This window comes from Salvia splendens, chromosome 8, assembly GCF_004379255.2.
Source record: "Salvia splendens isolate huo1 chromosome 8, SspV2, whole genome shotgun sequence".
Classification (NCBI taxonomy): Eukaryota; Viridiplantae; Streptophyta; class Magnoliopsida; order Lamiales; family Lamiaceae; genus Salvia; species Salvia splendens.
In genome coordinates this window covers 9,928,458-9,950,493 of record NC_056039.1, presented here as the reverse complement: position 1 = coordinate 9,950,493, position 22,036 = coordinate 9,928,458, and the positions used below count along the sequence as shown (strand labels likewise).

At 39.9% G+C, this 22,036-nt stretch overlaps 3 protein-coding genes across 4 annotated transcripts; 1 reads left to right on the top strand and 2 right to left on the bottom strand.

Moving 5' to 3' along the window:
* Positions 1-434: 434 nt before the first annotated feature.
* Positions 435-10,285, bottom strand: LOC121743237 (transmembrane protein 184A-like). Of its 2 annotated transcripts, none has more exons than XM_042136480.1 (8): positions 9,990-10,285; positions 9,621-9,774; positions 9,310-9,459; positions 5,983-6,056; positions 3,885-4,034; positions 2,702-2,987; positions 1,149-1,382; positions 435-1,058 (listed from the first exon to the last, which is right to left on the bottom strand). In XM_042136480.1, the coding sequence occupies exons 3-8, from the start codon at positions 9,454-9,456 to the stop codon at positions 693-695; spliced, it is 1,257 nt and encodes a 418-aa protein (XP_041992414.1). In that variant the 5' UTR covers positions 9,457-9,459; positions 9,621-9,774; positions 9,990-10,285; the 3' UTR covers positions 435-692. The 2 variants fall into 2 exon arrangements, with proteins under 2 accessions (XP_041992414.1, XP_041992413.1); XM_042136479.1 differs by having other exon boundaries at positions 9,310-9,514; positions 9,990-10,284.
* Positions 10,286-14,331: 4,046 nt separating this feature from the next.
* LOC121744438 (DEAD-box ATP-dependent RNA helicase 3, chloroplastic-like) lies at positions 14,332-18,677 on the top strand. Its single transcript, XM_042137968.1, has 10 exons — positions 14,332-14,837; positions 15,180-15,313; positions 15,388-15,799; positions 16,048-16,146; positions 16,282-16,506; positions 16,753-17,130; positions 17,403-17,546; positions 17,636-17,731; positions 17,876-18,231; positions 18,313-18,677. The coding sequence occupies exons 1-10, from the start codon at positions 14,424-14,426 to the stop codon at positions 18,389-18,391; spliced, it is 2,337 nt and encodes a 778-aa protein (XP_041993902.1). The 5' UTR covers positions 14,332-14,423; the 3' UTR covers positions 18,392-18,677.
* LOC121744439 (pentatricopeptide repeat-containing protein At4g38150-like) lies at positions 18,645-19,669 on the bottom strand. Its single transcript, XM_042137969.1, has one exon. It carries the CDS (start codon positions 19,547-19,549, stop codon positions 18,716-18,718), a length of 834 nt encoding a protein of 277 aa, XP_041993903.1. The 5' UTR covers positions 19,550-19,669; the 3' UTR covers positions 18,645-18,715.
* Positions 19,670-22,036: the final 2,367 nt, after the last annotated feature.

Below are 22,036 nucleotides of genomic sequence, written 5' to 3'. Positions count from 1 at the left end.
AAACCAGATAGATTAAAACTTTGAAAGTTCTTATTCCTATTGAATAGAGTTATAGTGTTGGTGAGATATAAACCTTGAACCTTGGAGCTTTGTAAATATGAACTCTATCATCAACTTGCAAAGACATGGTATCACTTTAACTATGGCACTATAAGCTGGTCCCAAAGTAGAAAACAACAACCATCATGAAACTTAAAAGAATCAAAGAAGTATTAAGATCACCCAATTATGTTTAGTTTGTCACGTGTATTTGAAAAGACGAAATACTGGCAGAAGATTTGTCAGTATATTTTAAACCCTATTATCAAGTGCTGGGTTATTTTGTGTGTGATTACTTTTAGAGAGTAACATTTTTGTTAAAATGCTAAAAAGAGATAAAATCGAATACTTATACAAAAATATAAGCGAATTAGATGTGCGACGCTGCTCAATCGTTTTAGAAAGTAAAGGGCAGTAAGAATATTCATCAAACAAAAGCAAGAAATATTAGTTCCGAAACAATCAAGACACTCAACCAACAATGTAACCTCCTATACGAAATGTCAAAACATGTCTCTACAACAACTATATGTACATATCACAATGCCAGCAGATTCTAGTGACACAGAGACCTACTTTCTTTTCACTTGTTTAGGGGGGGGGGGGGGGGGGGGAACATACACGGCATTCAGATGCTCTACAGATCGCAGCCGTCACCTTGTCTCGGATTCATTAGCTGCTGGAACCTCTGCTGCGTAACTAGACATGTCTATGTCAACAAGTGAAAGATCATAGGGCACAGAGTCAGCATTCGATGTATCCATGAGCAACGAAGAGTCTAGAACCTCCAATTTTAGAGTATCTGGTGAAGCATCTGAAATTTCAGGAGTTCTACTCCCCGACGATGATACGCTGGATAATTGCACATCTTCCAACTTGTTCCCATACATGTTTTTGTTTCTTCTAACTGTGTCCATTTCAAGACCAGTTGGGACAAACGTCCGTGCCCTGTACTTTCTTGCTCCATCTTCACTCTCACTGGGATTGTAGAGCACATAATCATGGTAGGTAGGTGCAAACTGTGCAAAAATTCCAGATGCAGAGTGTGAGAATACTTTTAATACGAAGCATGAATTCCATTTGAATGAAGCCATCAACCTTGATCTTACCTGGTGTACAGTATCATGGTAAAAGTCATTCAATTTCAAAGCATGGGTAAGGCTTGCAGTAAAGCCGAAATTTGTGCCGATATTTGCACCAGAATACTCTTGGTAAGGGAAGGCATATAGATGCCCAATGGCCGCAATAAGCATCTCCACACAGATTATAAAATTTTGAAATTCTGCAGCTTCTGTAGTATCCTTAATTAGTTCAAACTTAGCAGCAAGAAAAACCAAAACACCCTGTAAGAGAAAATTCATCATGATGAAGCACACAAGATAGGTTATCAAGCACATAGCAACACCAGTTCCAAAATAACAGCAACCGAGCAGAAAAAACAAGCAACTTTGAAATCTAAGGCATCCCATGTAATCCAGAAAAGGTCAAAGCAAATGTGAAACAATAGGCAAGCCACAGAAAGTGACTAGAAACACGACAAAAAAATGCTCTAGTTCTGATAGTAAACATTAAACACAAGCCCCCAATCCCGGCATCTACCACAGCTCTATGAGATGGATATGATATAATTCTTTTAAACCTGATGACAAGACTCAGGGTTTACTCTATACTCCAAATATAATTCTACAGATGAGGAGATAGCATCCAAGTGATGGTGGCCACATAGAGATATGCTAAATGTGATTATCATTAATCAGAAAAGATATGAGAAAATACATAGGATGGCAAGAATGATACTGCATCTGAAGTAGAAGCATGCGCAAGTACAACACAACGTTATCTACCATGAATCCATAATTCAGTAGGACACCTCTTTTCATCATCAGGAGTCTTAGATTTTGAACATATATACAGTGATTATATTTATAGCTAGCTCACTGTGTTCTGTTGATGGCTGAGAGTAACAGAAACACACATCTTGACTTGTGAGTCTATTTGACGAGTATGCAAGAGCAACAACAGGAAACCAGAGAATAGTATACTAGACACATATTCGTTGAGTCACAGTTGAAACAAGAGATCAATAATGAAAAAACATATTACAAACGAGACAGTTTTCCTAGAAATCTCTTCCTTCCAAGCAATTTGCTGCTAAGTTTCTAGATATTTCAACCTAAGTAACAACTTTTCATCATTTTTATACTAACTAATCTTATGGTCTTAGAGACAGTTTAATACTCCCTCCGTCCCACTCAAGATGTCCACATTCTTGAGTAGCACGGGATTTTAGGAGGAATTGTTAGGTGGAGTAAGTAGAGAGAAAAAAAGGTAGTAGTTGAATATTTTAATGAGGAGAAAGGAAAGAGGGATTTATTTCCAAATATAGCAAGTGGACATCTTGCCTCTTGGGTGGGACAAACTAAAAAGGAAAGGTGGACATCTTAAATGGGACGGAGGGACTACAAGACTAGTCTAAGAGAACCCCTAAATAAACAAAACAACTTAATCGAATAAGATATAGCAGCTTATGTACTACTAACACAGTTAACTTAATATCTTATATGATGGGGACACTCAAGTCAAAGATCAGGACATATGTAGGTGGAAAGTAAAGAACAAGGAATGATTCAACATAGCAATAGAAGCAATATTCTGATCTTACCTGCCAGTATGTAAGAAATACTACAGATTTGATTATGATGAACTTGGGAACAGGATTGAATGGCTGCAGTAACTCTCTGCAAGCTACATAAAACAAGGCCAATGCATAAAGTGCCATCGAGTATGAGATGGTATAGATAATGGTGAGGTAAAGATATGATTGTAGTGGATTGAAGTTTCCATCTTCATATTTCCCTTTCGCATAAAGCATTAAGGTAACAATGACTAAAATGGGCTTCAAGATCACAAACTGCAGACATCCTTGTTTGCACCTACGTATAAAACGCCTGTACAGCATAGCAACCATAGGTTAACTAAGAACAACCTAAGAAAGCTCAACATTCCCATGTACAGCATGCATAGGGCGATATCCCGTTCCATTGAAAATTTCAGAGGTTCCAAATAATACAGCATAAACAAGATTTGAAGGAGAATTCATTAAGGACGACTGAGCAACAGGACAAAAACAATAATTGCTCATAATGATGAAAAGCAACAGGTAACATGTAAAACCAATTACAAAAACAGCTACACAACTATCTGACCCGTGCCAAGTAAATCAGGCAATCCAACAATGATCAAGTTGAAAAACTAGCTATTAAACTATTCTCGAAAAATTGAAGATTAAGAAGCCACTATTTCTCAGCAATTAAATTATTAGTGTCTGCTGCATCGACAAATTAACCAATGAAATACCTTCAAACATTGTAGTCTTAGAATATACTCCCTCCGTCCCACAAACTTTGTCCTAGTTTGACCGGGCGCGGGTTTTAAGAAATTGTTTGACTTTGTATTAAATGGAGGTGTAGTGGAATAAGGGTCCCACATTGAGGAGATTGAGGGATGTATTTAATGTCTGTTTTTGGTAAGATTCCAAGTGGGACAAACTTTGTGGGAAGGACGAAAATGGTAAAATGGGACAAACTTTGTGGGACGGAGAGAGTACAATTTGACGGAACAAAAAAGAATTTGATAATCAAGTATATAACCAAGTAGATAAACCTACTCTCAACCTCCACCCCCCCCCCCCCCCCCCTCCCTCCAAATCAGCATAATATACTAAAACACACTAAAAATTGAAAGAAACTAAACAGATGGAACAATGGATGATCATGATGCCTACATTAAATACTTGTCTCCACTCAAACAATTTATATTTTCATGGATCACTAGTAGTGACTTACCCATCCAAAGGAATTGGAGGAAAGCAACACGTCATTAGGCACCAATTTGGCTGCAGAACTTTACCAGACAGACTAACGACAACAGCTCCTGGACCACCTACCCATGCTAGGCACAGTGACAAAAAATTATAGATGACCCATGCTTCGTACCTTCAAAAGACAAGCACATTAAGAATAATCATATTCATCCTATTAAAAAAGTATAATCATATTCACGGATCAAAAAATCTAAAAACAGCAGATTGGACCAATTATGTAATTTGAAGAATGAGACATGAAAAATACCTAGCAAGGCAAAAAAAAATAGTACTCACACCGTTCGTTTATCCATTAGGGGACTTTCCACCATAATAGGATCATTTCTATAATTCTATTTTTGCCAAAAATTAACACATTTTCTCTTTCCTACATTATTCATTATTCACTTATCACTTTATTCTCTCTCCTACTTTTTGACTATCCACTTAACAAATTAAACATCTACTACGTATTTCTTTTGTCTTAATTCATAATCTCCGTGGCGAAAAGAAACGCCTCTATTAACAAGAAACGGAGGGGGTAGTAGATTTAATCATGAAAAGCATTCATAAAGTGACTGCCAACTGCAACATAAAAACATCATATCACACAGGAAGGACTTGAACAAATCCACGTGTTAATATGTAATAACTTGAAAGGAGAGGCATGGGGAGCATAAACTGCCTATAGAATTAAGGGACAGAGACTTCTTGAGCAAAGAGAAAGTGGTTATGAAGGACAAATAAGATACTAATAATCATTCAGGAAATACTAGGATACCATGCATACAAAGTAATAGTTGAGCCCTTAAGCTTATGCCATTAATATTTGGCTCACAATTCACGTGAGCACAGAGCAGTCAAGTCATTCAATGATTTTATTCAACTTTATGGTGCACTACAAAGAGATGAGAATTCTGTTGAGTATCGTCACAAACCTATGCCCATCGAGTAACGATTATTTCTTTATCACTTGCACAATAGCTCGGATAGATGGACAATAAACTCAATTCCATATACTAGAAAGAAAAGCAAGGTTCCATCTTATGGACGAATAAGATGAGTGTCCAGCTTCAAGATTTGAATTAACGCCAACACAGTCTCTCCCATAATAAACTAAAGGAAAAATAATATTTCAAGGGAGTCACTAGTATGAAGGAGGATGTTATAATTAAGGAATGGAATTATGATGGAAAGGATTGAAATAAATGTATCCATAAGGAATGTGATATGAATGAAATATAATTCCTTTTTTTAGTTAAATTGAACTTGAAAGGCAGTGTAATTCCTATACTAGTTTCAGAACTTTTCATTATTACAATTGATAATCACTAATTAGAAACAATTAACAATTTAAGATTTATCATTATTATTATTAGTAGTATTATTAATAATTTTTAAATTAGAGCCCAAACTTTGACTTCATGGTGAATTTTAGCCCAAACTTAAAAATAATTTAAAGATATCGCTGTATTTATCTCCGGTAGCTTGATAGCCGAGACAGAAAAATAGGTAAATAAAAAGGAGGTGAGGATCATCTGATCATATCCGCATGGGATGGGCATTCCTTTAGAATTGATGATTCCTACCAGAAAAACATTTTAACCTCATAATCAGGCATGGATGTTCAAAGAGGAATTCCATCCTCATTCCATTCCAGCATACCGGAGTTACAGGAGTAATGGAAAAGAAACCATATAACAATAAATACAAAAGTTCATCAAGGCAAGGAATACTTGATGAGTACGCAATTAAGAACAAAATCGATGAGAATATACTACTCAAGACCTAATAAAATAATATGAGGAATTTTATAGGAAGAATGAAGAAAAAGAGTGACAGAAGAGTCAACCAAATACAAAAATGACTTTTATCCCCCAAAAAAAGGGAATGAAGGTCAAGAGGACATAGGGCAATAATGTTATGCTGTTTATGCAATCACCACTCTTCAGTACTTACTAACAGCCATTTGATTTTTAAGAAGGGAGCATAATATAGAATCGCATACATATTACCCATATTGTGCAAATATAAAGAGAGATTCAAAAAACATAGAAAGAAATTTCTTAAACCATACTTACATTTCTCTTATTGAATTGAAGTAAATTGTGCTTTTGTTTAGGACCAGAGATAAGAAAGACATCAATGCATAAACCTGTTAGATAACAGATATCAAGATGGTCAGGACACTCAACCAACATGATAAAGCGAATTTGAAATATGTCCAGTTCAACCTCTAATCAAACAAACCAACTAATTTTTTTCTATTTTGCTTCTGGCATGAGCACAAAAATATAAATATAGAAATATCAGATATAATGGCATAACAAGTACAAAAATATTTGGTATCAGGCCGATACGCATCATGTGTGCGGAAGCTAGAAGGCCATAAGTTTGTCTTTATTTATTAGAAGTCCAGAAGTCTTATCCTTAAACAGCAGAAGTCAATAAGTTTAACTTTAAGTCATCTAGATTTCCTTATTATTTTGAGAGACCTATAAATAAGTTCACATAGATTTGAGAGGAATGGCAAGTCATGAATTTAGTAAAAGAATGGAATTACACAGTAGGGCCTCGTATGAGGATTAGCCTGGCAAGAGGATTATTTTTTGTTTCGTTTCAATTAATATATCAATATATTTTCTGTTCGTCCAGTTCGTTCCAACTTTTCTCGCCTCTTTTCTCTAACACAGGCATGACATCATGAATAAGGTTTACGATTCAGTTAGTTAAAGTTTCATCTTGATATCGGGTGTCTACAATAATATGTTATATTTATATTTTACATGTGCTGTTGGAAGGATCTTTCTCCAATTAAGGAGTTTTTTCAAGGAATTTCAGTTAGACCGGCCATCAATCATTATGGCAGTGATCCCCAAATCGAGTTCCTTAATATTATTATCATGCAGTAGAATAAGGTTCTAAAGATCAACCCACCTTATTATCACAGTTACAGAAATATTCTAAAATACTGGTCAGTCACAAACAAGAGCTGTATCCTATATCAGATCTGTTATAGACATTCCTAATACTGCTACTTAAGTATCAGATCTGTTATAAACATTCCGAATTCTTCACATGCCGAACAAGGTACTACAACCTTTACACCACTTAACCCCCGGCCATTTAGGAGTATTTCCAACGAAGAGTTTCGAAAACACATCGCAGCGGGAACTTGTTTTAAGTGTGGGTTAAAGTTTGGTCCAACCCATCGTTGTCCGCCAAAGACTCTACAAGTTTTAGTTGGGGAGGAAGATGTTGAGACCGGCGAGATGTTCCACGACGCCGGAAAAGAATCATCGGTGGACGCCGAGCCACATGATCCTGGAGGACCCTTTTAGCCTTGTGGACAAGGCTATTTTCACGGGTGGTGCAATTGATACACATCAGTTACGTGCCTTAGAATTAGTGGGTGGCAGTTACAGAATAAGTGGATGGCAGTTACAGAACCCATGATGAGAGAGTGGCTGTTATGCAGTCTTTATTATTAATAATTGTCTAGTTTATTAGTCTTAATTATCATTTGTTGCGTCTTAATTATTGTTCCATTATATATAGTGTCCTAAGGTTAGAAGGAGGGGGGAGATTAAGAGTATTGTACGGCTTTCCTGAGGCTTCCTAGAAGGGAAGAGGGCCTTCTTTAGAAGGAGTTATCTTTATAATTATTGAATTTTGCATTTCACTTCCAAAGAGTTCAATATAAATTTCCATTTGCTTCTTTTCTCTAACAGGCGCTCACGACAGGTTCCACAAGCTCTTATTTTTCTTCCCTTCTTATATTTTTCCTTTCATTATAAAATTTGGTTTGAAAGTCCTTTTCATCTTTAAATACCCTTCACATTATCAATTTTCCCAACCATCCGGATGCAAAAAAGAATGAAGAAGATGGTAGTGAAGGGCGTTGACTCGACAATTGATTGCATTTTCAACAATAAATAGAATCGAGAAGGTGCTGCTGCAATACATCTTTTTCTAGGATTGCTGCCTCTGAAAAACGTCAGCACAGTGGTAGTTCCATTCAGCATTGCATAGAAGCAGCCATTTCGGATGTCAGTCGCACCCAAACAACTGTGAGAACTCCTGCAAGGCACTTATTCCTCTCCGTGATATGCACTTGCCTCTCTCCCTGAGACAGCAGAGCCAAATCTCTCCTCTTCTCGAGACAGTGCTTGCACAGCTACCTGAGTGTGCCAATACTATGCTTGTCTCACTCATGTATCAATCAAGAAGAAGCTCGTAGATCCTCCATAGCCAAAGGTTGTAGACAATGCACTAGACTTTTTGCTTCATATATGTGCATTGGAGACATCATCTTTAAATGGAAACTTCATTGCCAATTTCTCTCTATCTTTTGACGGGTGTGTGCCATAGTTCTAAGATTTTTTTTATCAGAGATGTGAGTAAAACTCAAATTGAAAAGACAAATAGCCCCAAAGTTCACCGTGCGTCACATGATGGAGAAAAAGAAAATTGGGGGGTCGTGGTTTGTAGCCAGGAGCTCAAATCCTTTGAGCAACATTCCCCCTATACCAAAGGTTTAAAAGTGCTCTGTCCTATCCATCAGACAATGTGATTCCAAAGGGAGGAACGTCTTTGTACTGGATCCCTTTTTCATGCCTCATTTCAAAGGAGCCTCAAAGTTGCTTATTTCATTATATTCCATCAGATTCGGAATTGCCTTTCAGTCGAAGGCAGGATTCAGTGTTCATGCAGTCAAGCACTGGGACGGCTTTCTAAACTTTTACCTACACAGTATGTTTCTTACTATAATCTTATTACAAGAACCACTTTGTCCGAGCCTATGTTTAAATTGATAACAAGTATCATTTCAAAGGAACCTCAAAGTTGCTTATTTCATTATATTCCATCAGATTCGGAATTGCCTTTCAGTCTAAGGCAGGATTAAGTGTTCATGCAGTCAAGCATTGGGACGGCTTTCTAAACTTTTACCTACCCAGTACGTTTCTTACTATAATCTTATTACAAGAACCACTTTGTCCGAGCCTGTGTTTAAATTGATAACAAGTATCAATTGTTTTTAAGGGCTTTTCTAACGACATGACATATAAATTAAACTTTGTTCTCACAGTTAATTGATTGTTGAACACTATACCTTGATATTGTTTAAGATGAGAATTGTAAGAGTCATGTTATGTTAACACACAAATCCAGTTAAACAACCAAAGTTTCATGCTTAATAGATGCCTAGCATCCGAGAATTTACAAACTCGGTAGTTGAAATAAAACCCTACATGACAACACAAGACACGCTACCAGAGTCTTCCAAATAAAGTAATTTAGAAACACTATATAAAAGAAAGCAGCCAAATAACGATTGTGAACTATTAGCAGCGGCAAGAACAGCAAAGCCAAACAGTAAGTGCAACGTAGAGCAGTAAGATACTTACAGGAACCATAAAGATGATGCGGACAATGTATCTCTGATATGTGGGCTCAGTATAATTTAAAAGATGCTTGTAAATGTGGAGAACTGCCAATGCCATTGCACCAATTGTACAAGGCAATGCTATTAGTATGTAGTATATTGGCCCCATCTCCTATGCAGAGACTAAAAGTCAGTCACCCAAAAGACGCTCTTCTCCAAGAGAAATCCTAATCGATTAACAAACAGCAATCATTTATGTGATAGTACAAAATAAATAGAGAAAGGGTAGCTTAAAATCTAAGAAGCGGATAACATATTATCACATAATACTACCTTAATGCTTGAATTCAGTACTTCCCCAATCCGGTTGCTGATTTGGAAAAACTTTTCATGCAATACACCAATCCAACTATTTCTCCGAATCCCTTTTAGAAATGTAAGAACCCTAATCCCTAACAGAAGGGGGTATAGGTTCCCACAGCAGAAACTGGCATTGCAAACAATGATCAGAAGCTGGTTGATAAAATTACTATAAAAGCATCCAATTCAGTCGAGACTACAGGAAATAATGAAAATCCAAAATGGGTTCCGGAAAGGGCAACACAAAGAAAAATACTGTTGCTACAAAGTACTATAAAACGAACAGCGTGTCAATCTTGCAGATCAAATGGAACATAAAACGAAAACAATTGAGGAACTCACATTATCGATGTAATCGATTGGAAGAACCGGCAATTGTTCGCAAAAATGGGAATGAGGTATCGACCGGATAAAGGCGAAATGATCGGAATTGAAATAGAATGAACTGGGATTGGTTTAATCAATCAAGGGAAAGAACAAATTCTTGCGCTGTAAATGAATGCTAGCGGGAGAAGACACCTCGTGACAGACTGGCACTAATGGCGGCTTCAGATTACGTAGATTTTTCTGCTGTGCTAACAAAATGGATTCTTTATTTTTCAATCAGGTAGAAGTAGAACAGAATGAGATTTATTTTCAATTAGGAAATAACAAAATGAGAATTATTAAAAAAGTGAGTTCCTTTTATTTAATGGAGAATTAGTTGTATTTCACTGAGTAGCTCTCAATTGAACTAATAATAAGTGATATTCAATGACATTTGCTGCTCTATGAAAAAACTGATATTTTTATACTCCATAATCATAATAATACACGTTTCATAACTTTTTATAAAATTACTTAATATCTTCGTCATACAACAAATAATTAATGATAAACCCAATAATAGCACTTTAATTACTAATCCAACCTAAGGCACCAATTTAGACATTAAATTATTCACTAGCCTTAGAGGGTGATTCGCCGATTGTATATTCTTTATATGTTTCAATACTATTTATCTACAATATGTTTGAATAGATTGATTGGATGAGATACCAATATGATACGTATAAGAATATCGCAATAAAACCCATATTGTATATCATCTTTCTCATGCTGATGGTATCATTATTTGATATAAGAATATCACAATAAAGCCTATATTGTATATGATCTTTCTCATGCTGATGGTATCATTATTTTATGAGGGCACATTGAGATTCAGTCGAGAGATTGATTTAGCATTTGGAGCATTATTCAACAGCTTCAGGTCAGATGGTGAATAATGGAAATAGTTAATTCTATTTGGCAGCTAAGTATATGGACTAAGCATGTACAGTGGAAGAGGTTGGAAGCTTTCAGAGGAATACCATTCATTCACATATCTGGGAGTTCCTATTAATTGTAAGTGCATGCATGTTGATCACTTACTCCCACTCCGACAGAAGATGATTGACAAGATTATAGTTGGCCTTATTGGCTCATCATTTGGGGAACGTCAGATCAAGACCAATTTCATGGTTATTCATCTCCATATTCTTCAGGCCATGAATCTGCTAGTTGGGTTTTTGGATGAGATTGAGCGGATTATGATGAGATTCTTCTAAAGCACTATTGGGTAGAAGAGTAAGTAGGACTTCATTTCTGAGAGACAGCCAGTTGATAGGTGGAGGGGTTGGGTATTCGTCGAGATGACAGTTGCTTTTGGATTCAAACTTTGGCGGGGATTACTTGCGCATGATTCGCTTTGGGCACACTTTGTTGCTCGCAAGTACCGTATCCTTCCTTGCAGTGTTCATTCTTCTGCTTTGCTGACTCGTGATAGTCCTATTTGGCATCGTTTTGTGTCGTATATGGAGCCATATATATGATTTTATCTGTTGGTCTCTTGGTGAGGGAAAGATTAGTTTTTGGGATGACGTCTGGCTTGAGGCTCACCCATTTGCGACTTGTGTCATCCAAGAAGTGATATTCCACCAAAAATGTGTTTTCTTTTTAGCATGAGCATGTTTGGATGAATATATGTTGCATAAGATAAATTTTAGGTTTGGCGTCCCAATCGACTTTCTTGGTGATATTAGAGCTACGCCCATTGAGGTGGGCGCTAATGATGTGATGAGGTGAGTCTGACATACCATGTCGGGTTCTCAATGACCTCAACTTGGGGGCATGTCAAGACTAGGCTACTGAAACACAAGATTTTTGGGATGATTTTAAATGGAGGAGTGACTTGTGACCCTACTATATATGTTTCTTATGGAGGTTGTTGTTCAGTAGACTTCCATTGGACCGTAAGCTTCGATCTTGTGGTATTTCTCTTGCTTCCAAGTGTCTTTGTTGTGAGTCGTCCCCTGATTTTCTGATTTGCACACACATATTCAGACGAGCACGATATTGCACTTAGATTAAGCCACTAGTGGACTTAATCCACAAGGACTCTTGCCTTACATGTAAGTTTCTTGATACCTTGTTTGATTGTTTGGTTCGTACAGGCAGATCAGCATAGTCACGGGCATCCCGACCTTCCTCTCCACCATTATCACATCAGTTGGCATTTTCACTACCTTCGTAATTATGTGGTGGCCGGGAAGATTGTCCCCTTCATTGGAGAGATTGCTCGTCGTCCGTTGATTCTCTGCCTTTCGCACCTTCCAAACAACGTGTTATCGTTCCCTCATGGTTCTCTAGAATCCTTTGTATGCTCCATGGGTGAAGCTATATATTTACATCCAACGTCTAGTTTTGAAGTGGTGCTTTTTGCTCTTATTCAAGGATTCTCGCTTGCTATGAAGTACTGCACATTTGGATTTAGCTGGATTTGGTTGTCTTGGTTGCTACTTTATCTTGGACATTTTGGAGCTCGATGTAAGACAAACACTCTATGAACTATAGTATGCATTCGCAACATGCTCTTATAGAAGTAGAAATCTTACCGTATTTGTCTAGAGTGACAAGTTTTTTTACTACTTATCAGTAGTGGGGAAAGACTATGTAAAGAATCATGTACCCTGATGTGAATCTGGGTATTCACAATCATATAATAAAACGATGTCGAGAGCCACGGGTTGATTGGGGTGCGAGAAGAGGGTGGAGACATGACAAGGAGCCAAGCCGAATGTGGATGTCTGATTCAAATTGGAATTCCCCCATGAAGATAAAGTCCAAATTCTCTCCTCAGACCACCATTATCTTCATCGTCAAAGATTTGCCTGAGTATCTTGCATGCCTCAATCGGAGCCCGGATGAGGAAGTTATGGTCGTTTTAAGAAAGTCACGCAATGCAGAAAGAAACGCCTTGTCAGACGTTTCTGTCGAGAGATCAGTTTTTGTCCATAAACTTCACGCGGGCGGGCAAAATGAGCCTAGGGAAACGCCCGGTCGGGCATTTTGTCCGGGGTGTGTCTTTTAGACCAAGAATTATTTTATTTTGCTCCTTTTACACTCCTAGTATAAATAGACATGTTAGGGTTTTTCTATGGCAGCTTTGAATGATATTGTAAGTACAAAGACTCAAATTTGAGCACTCATCTTCATCATTGAAGGTTTATCCAAAATCCCTTGTGGTTGCATTTCAATCTATTGTCGGGCTTAGATTAAATGTTAGGGTACGCAATTCTAGTTCTTGTGGAGCCATTAGATTCTTGCTTTGGTGAAAGTTGCATTGAATTGTCTTCATTGATTTGTAGAAGGTTCATAGGTTCCAAGCATCTATCTAAATCATAACACCTTCATCTTCTCTCTTTTCCACCATTTTTATTGTTTCATTTCTTGTTGGGTTTGTTTAGGTTGTTGAAATATTTACAAAAGCAAGTTTAGGGCAAACATATGTATCTTGAATCCTTAAGATTCACATTATAGCCACATGTGTGAAAGCTCTTGAATAATTGAGAGATGTCACATTCACAACAATCCAATAAATTGTACCACAAGGTAATCTTGAACTATCAACTGTTTTACCACAGAGCAGGATCACGTCATAGTGAGAGACTCGTAAGAGACCTCGATAGATTCATTGGCTTAGGAGAGTCTTCTAACTTTGTTTCTTGCCTAGATAAATTAGATTCCTAAAACTATGATGAACCTGTGCATGACAAAGATTATTTCCTTAAGAAGAAGTCTATAACCTTATAGTCCTAATAAAGACCGCGAAGTCATTAGGACGAGTTCTAGAGATATGGGAGAAGCCTCTAACTCAAACATTAAAAACAACATATCATTGTACATTATAAAAAACAACATCTCATATATGGATCATTGCAATTATCAGCTTATGATACGAATTCATTCATACATTTCAAAACCAATAATATATAATTTCAAATTACATACCAATAATAAAAAAATAAAAAAATGATCATTTATAACAGTACAATCTTAAAAAGACAAACATACCTTTATGCGATTAATATGATACTAAAATTACGGAAATTTTAGTATTATTTCAGCAATCAGATTAAAAGTTGGTGTGGTGTAGATTAGGTTTGGGTTATGGAATAAAATCTAGTTATTTTTATAAAAAACTTATCATATATTTATTGGCCAAAGTAAATGTTTGAAAAAGGTAAAATATCTTGCATCGGTTGCAAAGAAAAATATCACCCTCTCACCTCCAAAAAAAAAAAAGAAAATAATGAGAAAATGAAAACCCACTCTTCCTCTCTCACCTCCAAACAGTACTATAAATACGCAGTCCCCCATTGGTTAAACCCTCTCATCGAGGTGGAAGTCGGGACTACCATACGTTGTAAACCCCTCCACCCTTATCCTCTCCCCTCCCTTATCTCCTCTCTCGCCATGGCTTCCTCTTCCCTCCGACTCCCCTCCATATCCCGAACCAGCCCCTCGGTTGAGAATTGCGGGAAACTCACTCCATCTCCGCCAGTATCCCTTCATTTCTCCGCGGCCCACAACCCATTCAGGCTCTTTTCCTCCCGCCCTAACTCCATCGTCCGTCCTTCACTCTCGTTCGTCCCTTCGGCCGTCGCAACATCCAACTCCTCTCTCTTGAGCGAGGAGGCGTTCGGCCTCGGAGGGCTTGGGAAGGGGACCCTCGACGTTAGCGACACCGAGTACGAGTATTCGGAGGGGGAAGCTGAGGGAATTGAAGCTGTCGGTGAGAATGAACTCGACATTTCCAAATTGGGACTGTCACAGCGTTTCGTCGACACTCTATTGAAGCGCGGGATTGCTAGCCTTTTCCCCATTCAAGTATATGCCTGCTTGCTCAATTTTGGTGTTTTTTAGTGCGTATTTTCATCTGTCTATGTAATTTTGTGCTAAACTTGAGTTGGTTTTCGTTTTTATGAAATTATTATTAGTAAGAAATGTAGACGAAGAAGAATTTTAGGAACTAGATAAGGATAAGATAAGGTGAGGGAAATCATAATATTAATTTTTTGGAGTAAAAAAGATGTATCTTTGTACTTTACCTAACTAGCTTTACAAACTGAATTCATCTTTTAAAGAGCCAGACTTTATCTTGAGATTTTGTTTCTTTAGCTGATTTTTTTGTAATGAATTCTTACTCTTCTTTGTTGGCTTATTATGCAGAGAGCTGTTTTAACGCCAGCATTTGAAGGCCGGGATATAATTGCTCGTGCAAAGACCGGTACAGGAAAAACATTGGCGTTTGGCATTCCAATAATTAAAGGTTTGGATGACTTGCAACAAGGAAAAGACATAAGGTATATTTGTTTGCCAAGGTGTCACATTGGTTTCTCTTCTATTCTTAAACTAATGTTTCTCTATTTCTTTGTAGGCGGGGGCGGCTTCCAAAGGTCTTGGTCCTTGCACCTACAAGGGAATTGGCTAAACAAGTGGAAAAAGAATTCAAGGAGTCTGCTCCGTATTTGAATACAGTTTGCATCTATGGAGGGGTGTCATATAATGCACAAGAGTCTGCCCTTTCCCGTGGAATTGATGTTGTAGTTGGAACCCCTGGTAGAATCATTGACCTTATTAAAAATAACAGCCTGAAGCTGGGAGAAGTTGAGTACTTGGTCCTTGATGAGGCAGATCAAATGCTTGCCGTGGGGTTTGAAGAAGATGTCGAGACCATTATGGAGAAACTACCAGCAAAGAGGCAGAGCATGCTTTTTTCAGCCACCATGCCAAGCTGGGTAAAGAAATTGGCTCGAAGGTTTATGGACAACCCACTGACCATAGATCTGGTAAAGTTCCATCATTCATCAGATCAGATTTTGTGCCTTTATGTTCTAAAGTGATACTTTCATTGTGTCTACTAAGTAGATATTTGTGATAATGTGTGATTCTCATTTGTTGCTTGTAATCTCATATGGTCTTAATTATTTTCTTTTCAGAATACTTACCTAGTAATGTTAATTGCAAATAATGTTTCAAGTGCATAACAGATACTTCATTTTGTCATCTAACTCCATGTCACTTGGGTTTGTGTCAGGTTGGTGATCAAGAGGAGAAGTTAGCTAGCGGGATTAAGTTGTATGCCATATCAACTACAGTGACATCTAAGCGGACAATTCTGAGTGATCTTGTGACAGTATGATTTAGCAGCATTGTTTCTAAATCTGTTGCTTCTCACATTGTGTTCTTCAATTTCCAAATTTTGAATTCTGTAGGATACTTGCATAGGGATATTGTGTGGGTTGATCTTTAAATCATGTTTTGTTTTCAGGTTTATGCTAGGGGTGGAAAAACAATTGTTTTTACACAAACTAAACGAGATGCAGATGAAGTCTCTTTGGCTTTAACAAATAGCATTCCTTCGGAAGCGCTACATGGCGACATTTCTCAACACCAGAGAGAAAGAACCCTAAATGGTTTCAGACAAGGAAAATTTACAGTGCTTGTTGCGACTGATGTTGCAGCTAGAGGGCTTGATATTCCTAATGTTGACCTTGTGAGTTTGTTGGATATTGTTGATTTACTTCTATATCTGCTTTTCCATTAAGGCGTCATGAATCACGCAGGAAAACAACTATCTATCAATATTGGTTATAGATGCTCTGCAATGTTATGTTCTCATTTAATGGTTCTTAGTTGTGGAAGTTGCATCAGTTGAGAGTGGACTTTTGGTTACATTATGATTGGTATCCGTGTGTAGTTTCATTAATCGCTTTGTTCTTTTTTTATCTCCTTTTTCCAGATTATCCACTATGAGCTTCCCAATGACCCTGAAACATTTGTGCACCGATCTGGACGGACAGGTCGTGCAGGAAAAGAGGGCACTGCCGTTTTGATGTTCACTGGTAGTCAGCGCAGGACAGTCAAATCCCTTGAGAGGGATGTTGGGTGCAGGTTTGAGTTTATCACTCCACCCTCAGTTGAACAGGTCTTGGAAGCATCTGCTGCACAAGTTGTTTCTACCCTAGGTGGAGTTCATCCTGAATCTATCCAGTACTTCACGCCAACTGCCCAAAAGCTGATGGAAGAACAAGGGGTTGAGGCACTTGCTGCTGCTATAGCAACTTTGAGTGGCTTTTCCCAGCCTCCATCATCTCGGTCTCTTATTACACACGAGCAGGTAATGATATAATTGGACGTTTCCGCTGTTTTAAGTGTCTCGTCTCCTAAAAAAGGAGCTTGCACGTCCTCCATTTGAATGCAACTTGCTGCCGCATTTCTGCTGTCCTCATTTGTGATTTTTTCCTCTGCTGGCCATCTCTTCTTGCTTTTTCTGACAAGATAGCATGCACCAATCACAACTGTTAACAAGTTATTTTGTGTTGTTTGCTGCTGTTCATATTCTCTTGTGCTTGCACTAGTATTGTATTTGATCTGTTTATTTGCCTCCAGGGTTTGGTTACATTACAGCTTATCCGTGATAGTAGTCTTTCTCGGGGGTACCTAAATGCTAGATCTGTTACTGGGTTTCTGTCTGATGTGTATACTGCTGCTGCTGATGAAATTGGAAAGGTTCACCTCATTGCCGATGAAAAGGTGAGTATCCAAGATACTTCTCAAAATCATCTTTCTGCAATTCTAAAGGTGTTTTTATGTGTTAATTAAGCATTCTGATGTCCTATCAGGTTGTGGGAGCAGTTTTTGACCTACCCGAAGAAATCGCAAGAGAGTTATTAACTAGGGAACTACCACCTGGAAACACTATTACCAAAATCTCTAAGGTGAGCTCTTACTGTTCTTTGTTTAGTGTGAGACTTTTTGCGGTCTCAGCGAGATTTATTTGGCAAGTCATGAATGTACATCAAGTCTGTATCATCAGTCACTAATATTTGTTAACTTTGCATTAATATTTCTTGTACTTGCAGCTGCCTTCATTGCAAGACGATGGGCCTCCAAGTGATTTCTACGGGAGGTTTTCAAACAACGAAAGGCGCCCTCAGAGAGGCGGCGGAAGGGGTAGAGGTGGTAGACCTTCTGGGGATTGGTTGAACCGTGATGATGATTTTGAGGATGGATTCAGAAGTGGTGGCCGCGGTGGTAGAAGTCCAAGCAGGTGGTCCAACTCCAGACCCTCAAGAAGTAGTGGTGGCAGTGATTGGCTAATTAGCGAGAGCAGGCGATCAAGCAGCAGACCATCTTTCGGGGGCAGAGATTCCAGCCGATCACCATCTTTCGGGGGCAGAGATTCAAGCCGATCACCATCTTTTGGAGGCAGGGACAGGTATGTTATGCATTCCAAATATACCTAGCTGAGAAGGCTGTTTTAGCTTTCGGTTCTTACAGATTGTAATGTGTTTGGCAGAAGCTTCGGGGGTTCGTGCTTCAACTGCGGACAATCTGGTCACAGAGCATCGGATTGCCCTAGCAAGAGAGAATACTAAGATGTCTGTATCAGTGGAAGAGCTATTTTGAGTGGGAGAGTGGAAAGTGGTTTATGGAGAATTGGGATACTCGTCTTCCTGTTGCAGCAACGATGGGCTGCTCTTTAGTCACTTGGAATCATCACATTATCCGTTTCTGACAGCTATGGAGGTTTAGGTTTTTATAGAAATTTGTGCTATGTATCTTCTTGGTAGAAAATGCATATACGGATCTTCATTTTATTTTAATCATTCTGGGTTTGTATTCAAACGGTTTCCACTATTTATGAGCTTGGTTTGATTAAAATTGATATCATCAAAACATTCACTTCCCATACAAAACATTCACTTCCCATACAAAACATTCATAACCAAACGAGGAACGCTCCCTCTCCTACTCTTAACCAAATCCCTAATCTTCCCCTCTTCCGGCGCCAAGCCCTTCGCCTTCAGCATCTCCAGCAACCGCGTAGCCTCATCCTCCATCTCCGCCCTCAGCAGCCCCTCCACCGCGGCCACACATGCCCCAGCGCTCGGCCTCATCCCCCGCCCCACCATCTCCCCGACGTACTTGCTGGCCTCCTTGACCGCACCGGCCTCGGCCAGCCCCCTGATGAGGACCCTATAAGTATAGGCATTAGGAGCCACCCCGCTCGCCAGCATCCGCAGGTACACCTTGTGGGCGTCCTTGGCCTGGCCGGCGTCGGCGTAGGCCTCCATCACGGCCGTGTGGGCGATCACGTCGGGCATCTCGCCTCGGTCCTTGATCCGGGAGAAGAGCTCGAGGGCCTCGTGGGTCAGGCCGTCTTGGGACAATCCGTCGAACATCTTGGCTGCGCTGTTCATGAGGCCGTCCTCGCGTATCTTGGCGAACACCTCCTGCAGATTCTTCGGGTCGTCGGGCTCTCTGATGACAGGCTCTTTGCTGAACGGGTTGTACGGCGGCGGGAATTTGGATTTGTCGGGGCGTGGCGGTGCGGCGTCGGAGTCGGAGTCTGAATCGGATGGGGAGAAGTTTGTTAGTTTAGGGTTTAGTTTTTTGGTTTCGGGAGTGGTGCAGAATGGAGTTGTTTGGCGGAAGGAGGAGTATCTGGAAGGAGGCGGCGACGGCGAGAAGGAGAGGCGGTTGAAGAGAGTGGGAAGTTGGGATTTGGAGAGGAAGAAGGATTTCAGCGCCATGGCGTTTCGGTGGAGGAATGTAGAACGGTGCGATTTCTGGCGCAATGAAACACAAAATTACGTGCTTCAGTTTCCACTTCGCTTAATATAGTTTTAGTTCATACATGAACACCATATTCTCGAAACTAGAAAGGAAACATTTAATCAATCATTTTAATTGGCTAATAACCTATGTAAATGAAAATTGAAAATATACTAATAGTCAGGGATGTCAGTATGATTTAAAATTGGACTTTAAAAATATTCAACCAAAATTTTTAGTTCAATTCTCAACCTAAATAGGAGCATCTTAAGAATCCCAGAGTACTTTATAGCCTATTGATGGGGTACGTACTAAACAAGCCCAATAGCAGTGACGGCCCATCAGCCCAAAGCCCAAGGAAGAGTATCAGTTCGGCATTACCAAAGAGTTCGGCCCCAGCCTACAGCTCGGTAAAAGCCGACCAATCAAGCTCTACTCTCAGATTGGCAAAAGCTGCTCGGCAATAGCTCAGCAGTTCGGTCCCCAAGGAAGAGTATCAGTTCGGCATTACCAAAGAGTTCGGCCCCAGCCTACAGCTCGGTAAAAGCCGACCAATCAAGCTCTACTCTCAGATTGGCAAAAGCTGCTCGGCAATAGTTCAGCAGTTCGGTCTCATTATTCGACCGAACTGGGAGATAGTGGTGTCAACTCATGCAGGATCTCATGCAGGATAGCGGACCAAACAAAGAGATAGTGGACCCATGCAGGATCTCATGACCTCCACGACATCCACGACATAATTACTGATGATGTAAGCCACGACCTACTTAGTGGTGATGTAAGCCACGACCTAGTTAGTGGTGATGTAAGCCACGACCTAGTTAGTGGTGATGTAAGCCACGACCTAGTTAGTGGTGATGCAAGCCACGATCTTAGTTCAATGTATAAATAGAACTTAGATCAGATGGAAAAAGGGCTCTAGACATCAAATATCATATAGCAAGTCTGTATTTGTAAGCTGGTAAACCAGATCAAGCAATACAATCTTGCCCTCCTTTCTTCCCGTGGACGTAGATTTACCTCAGTAAATCGAACCACGTAATTCCTTGTGTCGTGATCTATATTCATTACCTGCATTTACTACCATCAAAAATTCGCACATCCATCACTGGCGCCGTCTGTGGGAAACAGAGAACCAAATCTGTGATAAAAGCGAGTTTTTGATCCTCTTCCACCAAAAAAATGCATACCAGATCACATAATACCCGTGCTTCTGTCCGTGATAACCATGAGGAAGCTAGTCCAGCCCGCAGGTCTGGAAAACAGCCTCGGGAGAAATCTACTTCCAGTTCTCACGGAGAAGGAACAAGCCGCTCAAAGACTCATCGCACCGAGTCTTCCCAGCAGCCCGATTTGAACGAGGCTGTCAAGTTGTTTTTGGCCGAGAAGCAGGAAGAGTTCTTAATTTTCCTGCAAAAGGGCCAAAAGCCGGAGACGAAAACGGTGGATTCTCCCTCCTCATCCAGACATGAAAGTCACTACCGCAGTAGTGCCGTGTCTTCCAGGAAGAAGAATCCTCAACCCCGACATGTTCCTGTTCCTCCTCGGTACCGGAATCACAGGAGAACTCCATCTCCTCCATACCGAAGAGATGTCGGGTTCGCCATGTACGGAGCATTGAAGACTCCGTTCTCGGACGATATCACCCGAACTCCCTTGCCACAGAACTACCGAACTCCGTCGATGACTTATGACGGGTTAGTGAATCCTCATGACTTCCTGGGACGCTATCAGTATAACATGGCGAACCAGGGTCTCAATGAGGTCCATATGTGCAAGCTGTTTCCCGAGCTGCTTATCGGGAACGCAAGAAGGTGGTTCGATAGCCTCCCCCAAGGCAGCATTTGATCTTACCGAGATCTAATGGATGCTTTCCACAGGAGGTTCTTTCAGAAAGCGGAAGCCCGAATCACTTCGGCTCAGCTGCTTTCTACACGTCAAGGTCGCGACGAAAAGATCAGCGACTTTATGACGAGGTTCCACAAGGAATGCCTACAAGTAGATGATCTCAATGATCTACTTGTCATTTCGGCATTCCAAAATGGAATCCTGCCCGGAGCTCTCTACAGAAAGCTCGTGGAATGCAGTCCGCAAACAGCTCAAGAGATGTGGGACATTGCGGACCAGTTTTCTCGTGCCGATGAGGCAGACCGTCGAAAACGGTCTTTAGACAGCTCATTTAGAGAAGACAAAAAGAAGCCCGATCATAGCGATCAGAGGCTTCCTCGCCGAACTCCTTCCCCACTAAAGGAGGGATAGCGGTCATCCGAGGTGATCAAAAAAGAGCGAGTGTTTGCAGATTGCGCTTAAAAGTGCCGAGCAATCAGATCGGCACCATCAAGCATAGCAATCACAGCAGCCGGCGTCAGAGGCAGGCGAAATGACCGAAGTCACACCGGAGCCGAACTCGATGGTGTACGGCACTGAAGCCGTGATTCCGGTTGAGATCGGCGTACCCAGTCCCC

Excerpts from the sequence above, each read along its gene's own strand:
- LOC121743237 (XM_042136480.1), bottom strand. The coding sequence starts at position 9,456 with ATGGGGCCAATATACTACATACTAATAGCATTGCCTTGTACAATTGGT. Across the intron at positions 6,057-9,309 it reads GCATCATCTTTATGGTTCCT|GTTTATGCATTGATGTCTTT; the intron begins GTAAGTATCTTA and ends GTTATCTAACAG. Across the intron at positions 1,059-1,148 it reads ACCATGATACTGTACACCAG|TTTGCACCTACCTACCATGA; the intron begins GTAAGATCAAGG and ends ATTTTTGCACAG.
- LOC121744438 (XM_042137968.1), top strand. The coding sequence starts at position 14,424 with ATGGCTTCCTCTTCCCTCCGACTCCCCTCCATATCCCGAACCAGCCCC. Across the intron at positions 17,547-17,635 it reads ACCTCATTGCCGATGAAAAG|GTTGTGGGAGCAGTTTTTGA; the intron begins GTGAGTATCCAA and ends ATGTCCTATCAG. Across the intron at positions 18,232-18,312 it reads TCTTTTGGAGGCAGGGACAG|AAGCTTCGGGGGTTCGTGCT; the intron begins GTATGTTATGCA and ends TGTGTTTGGCAG.
- LOC121744439 (XM_042137969.1), bottom strand. The coding sequence starts at position 19,549 with ATGGCGCTGAAATCCTTCTTCCTCTCCAAATCCCAACTTCCCACTCTC.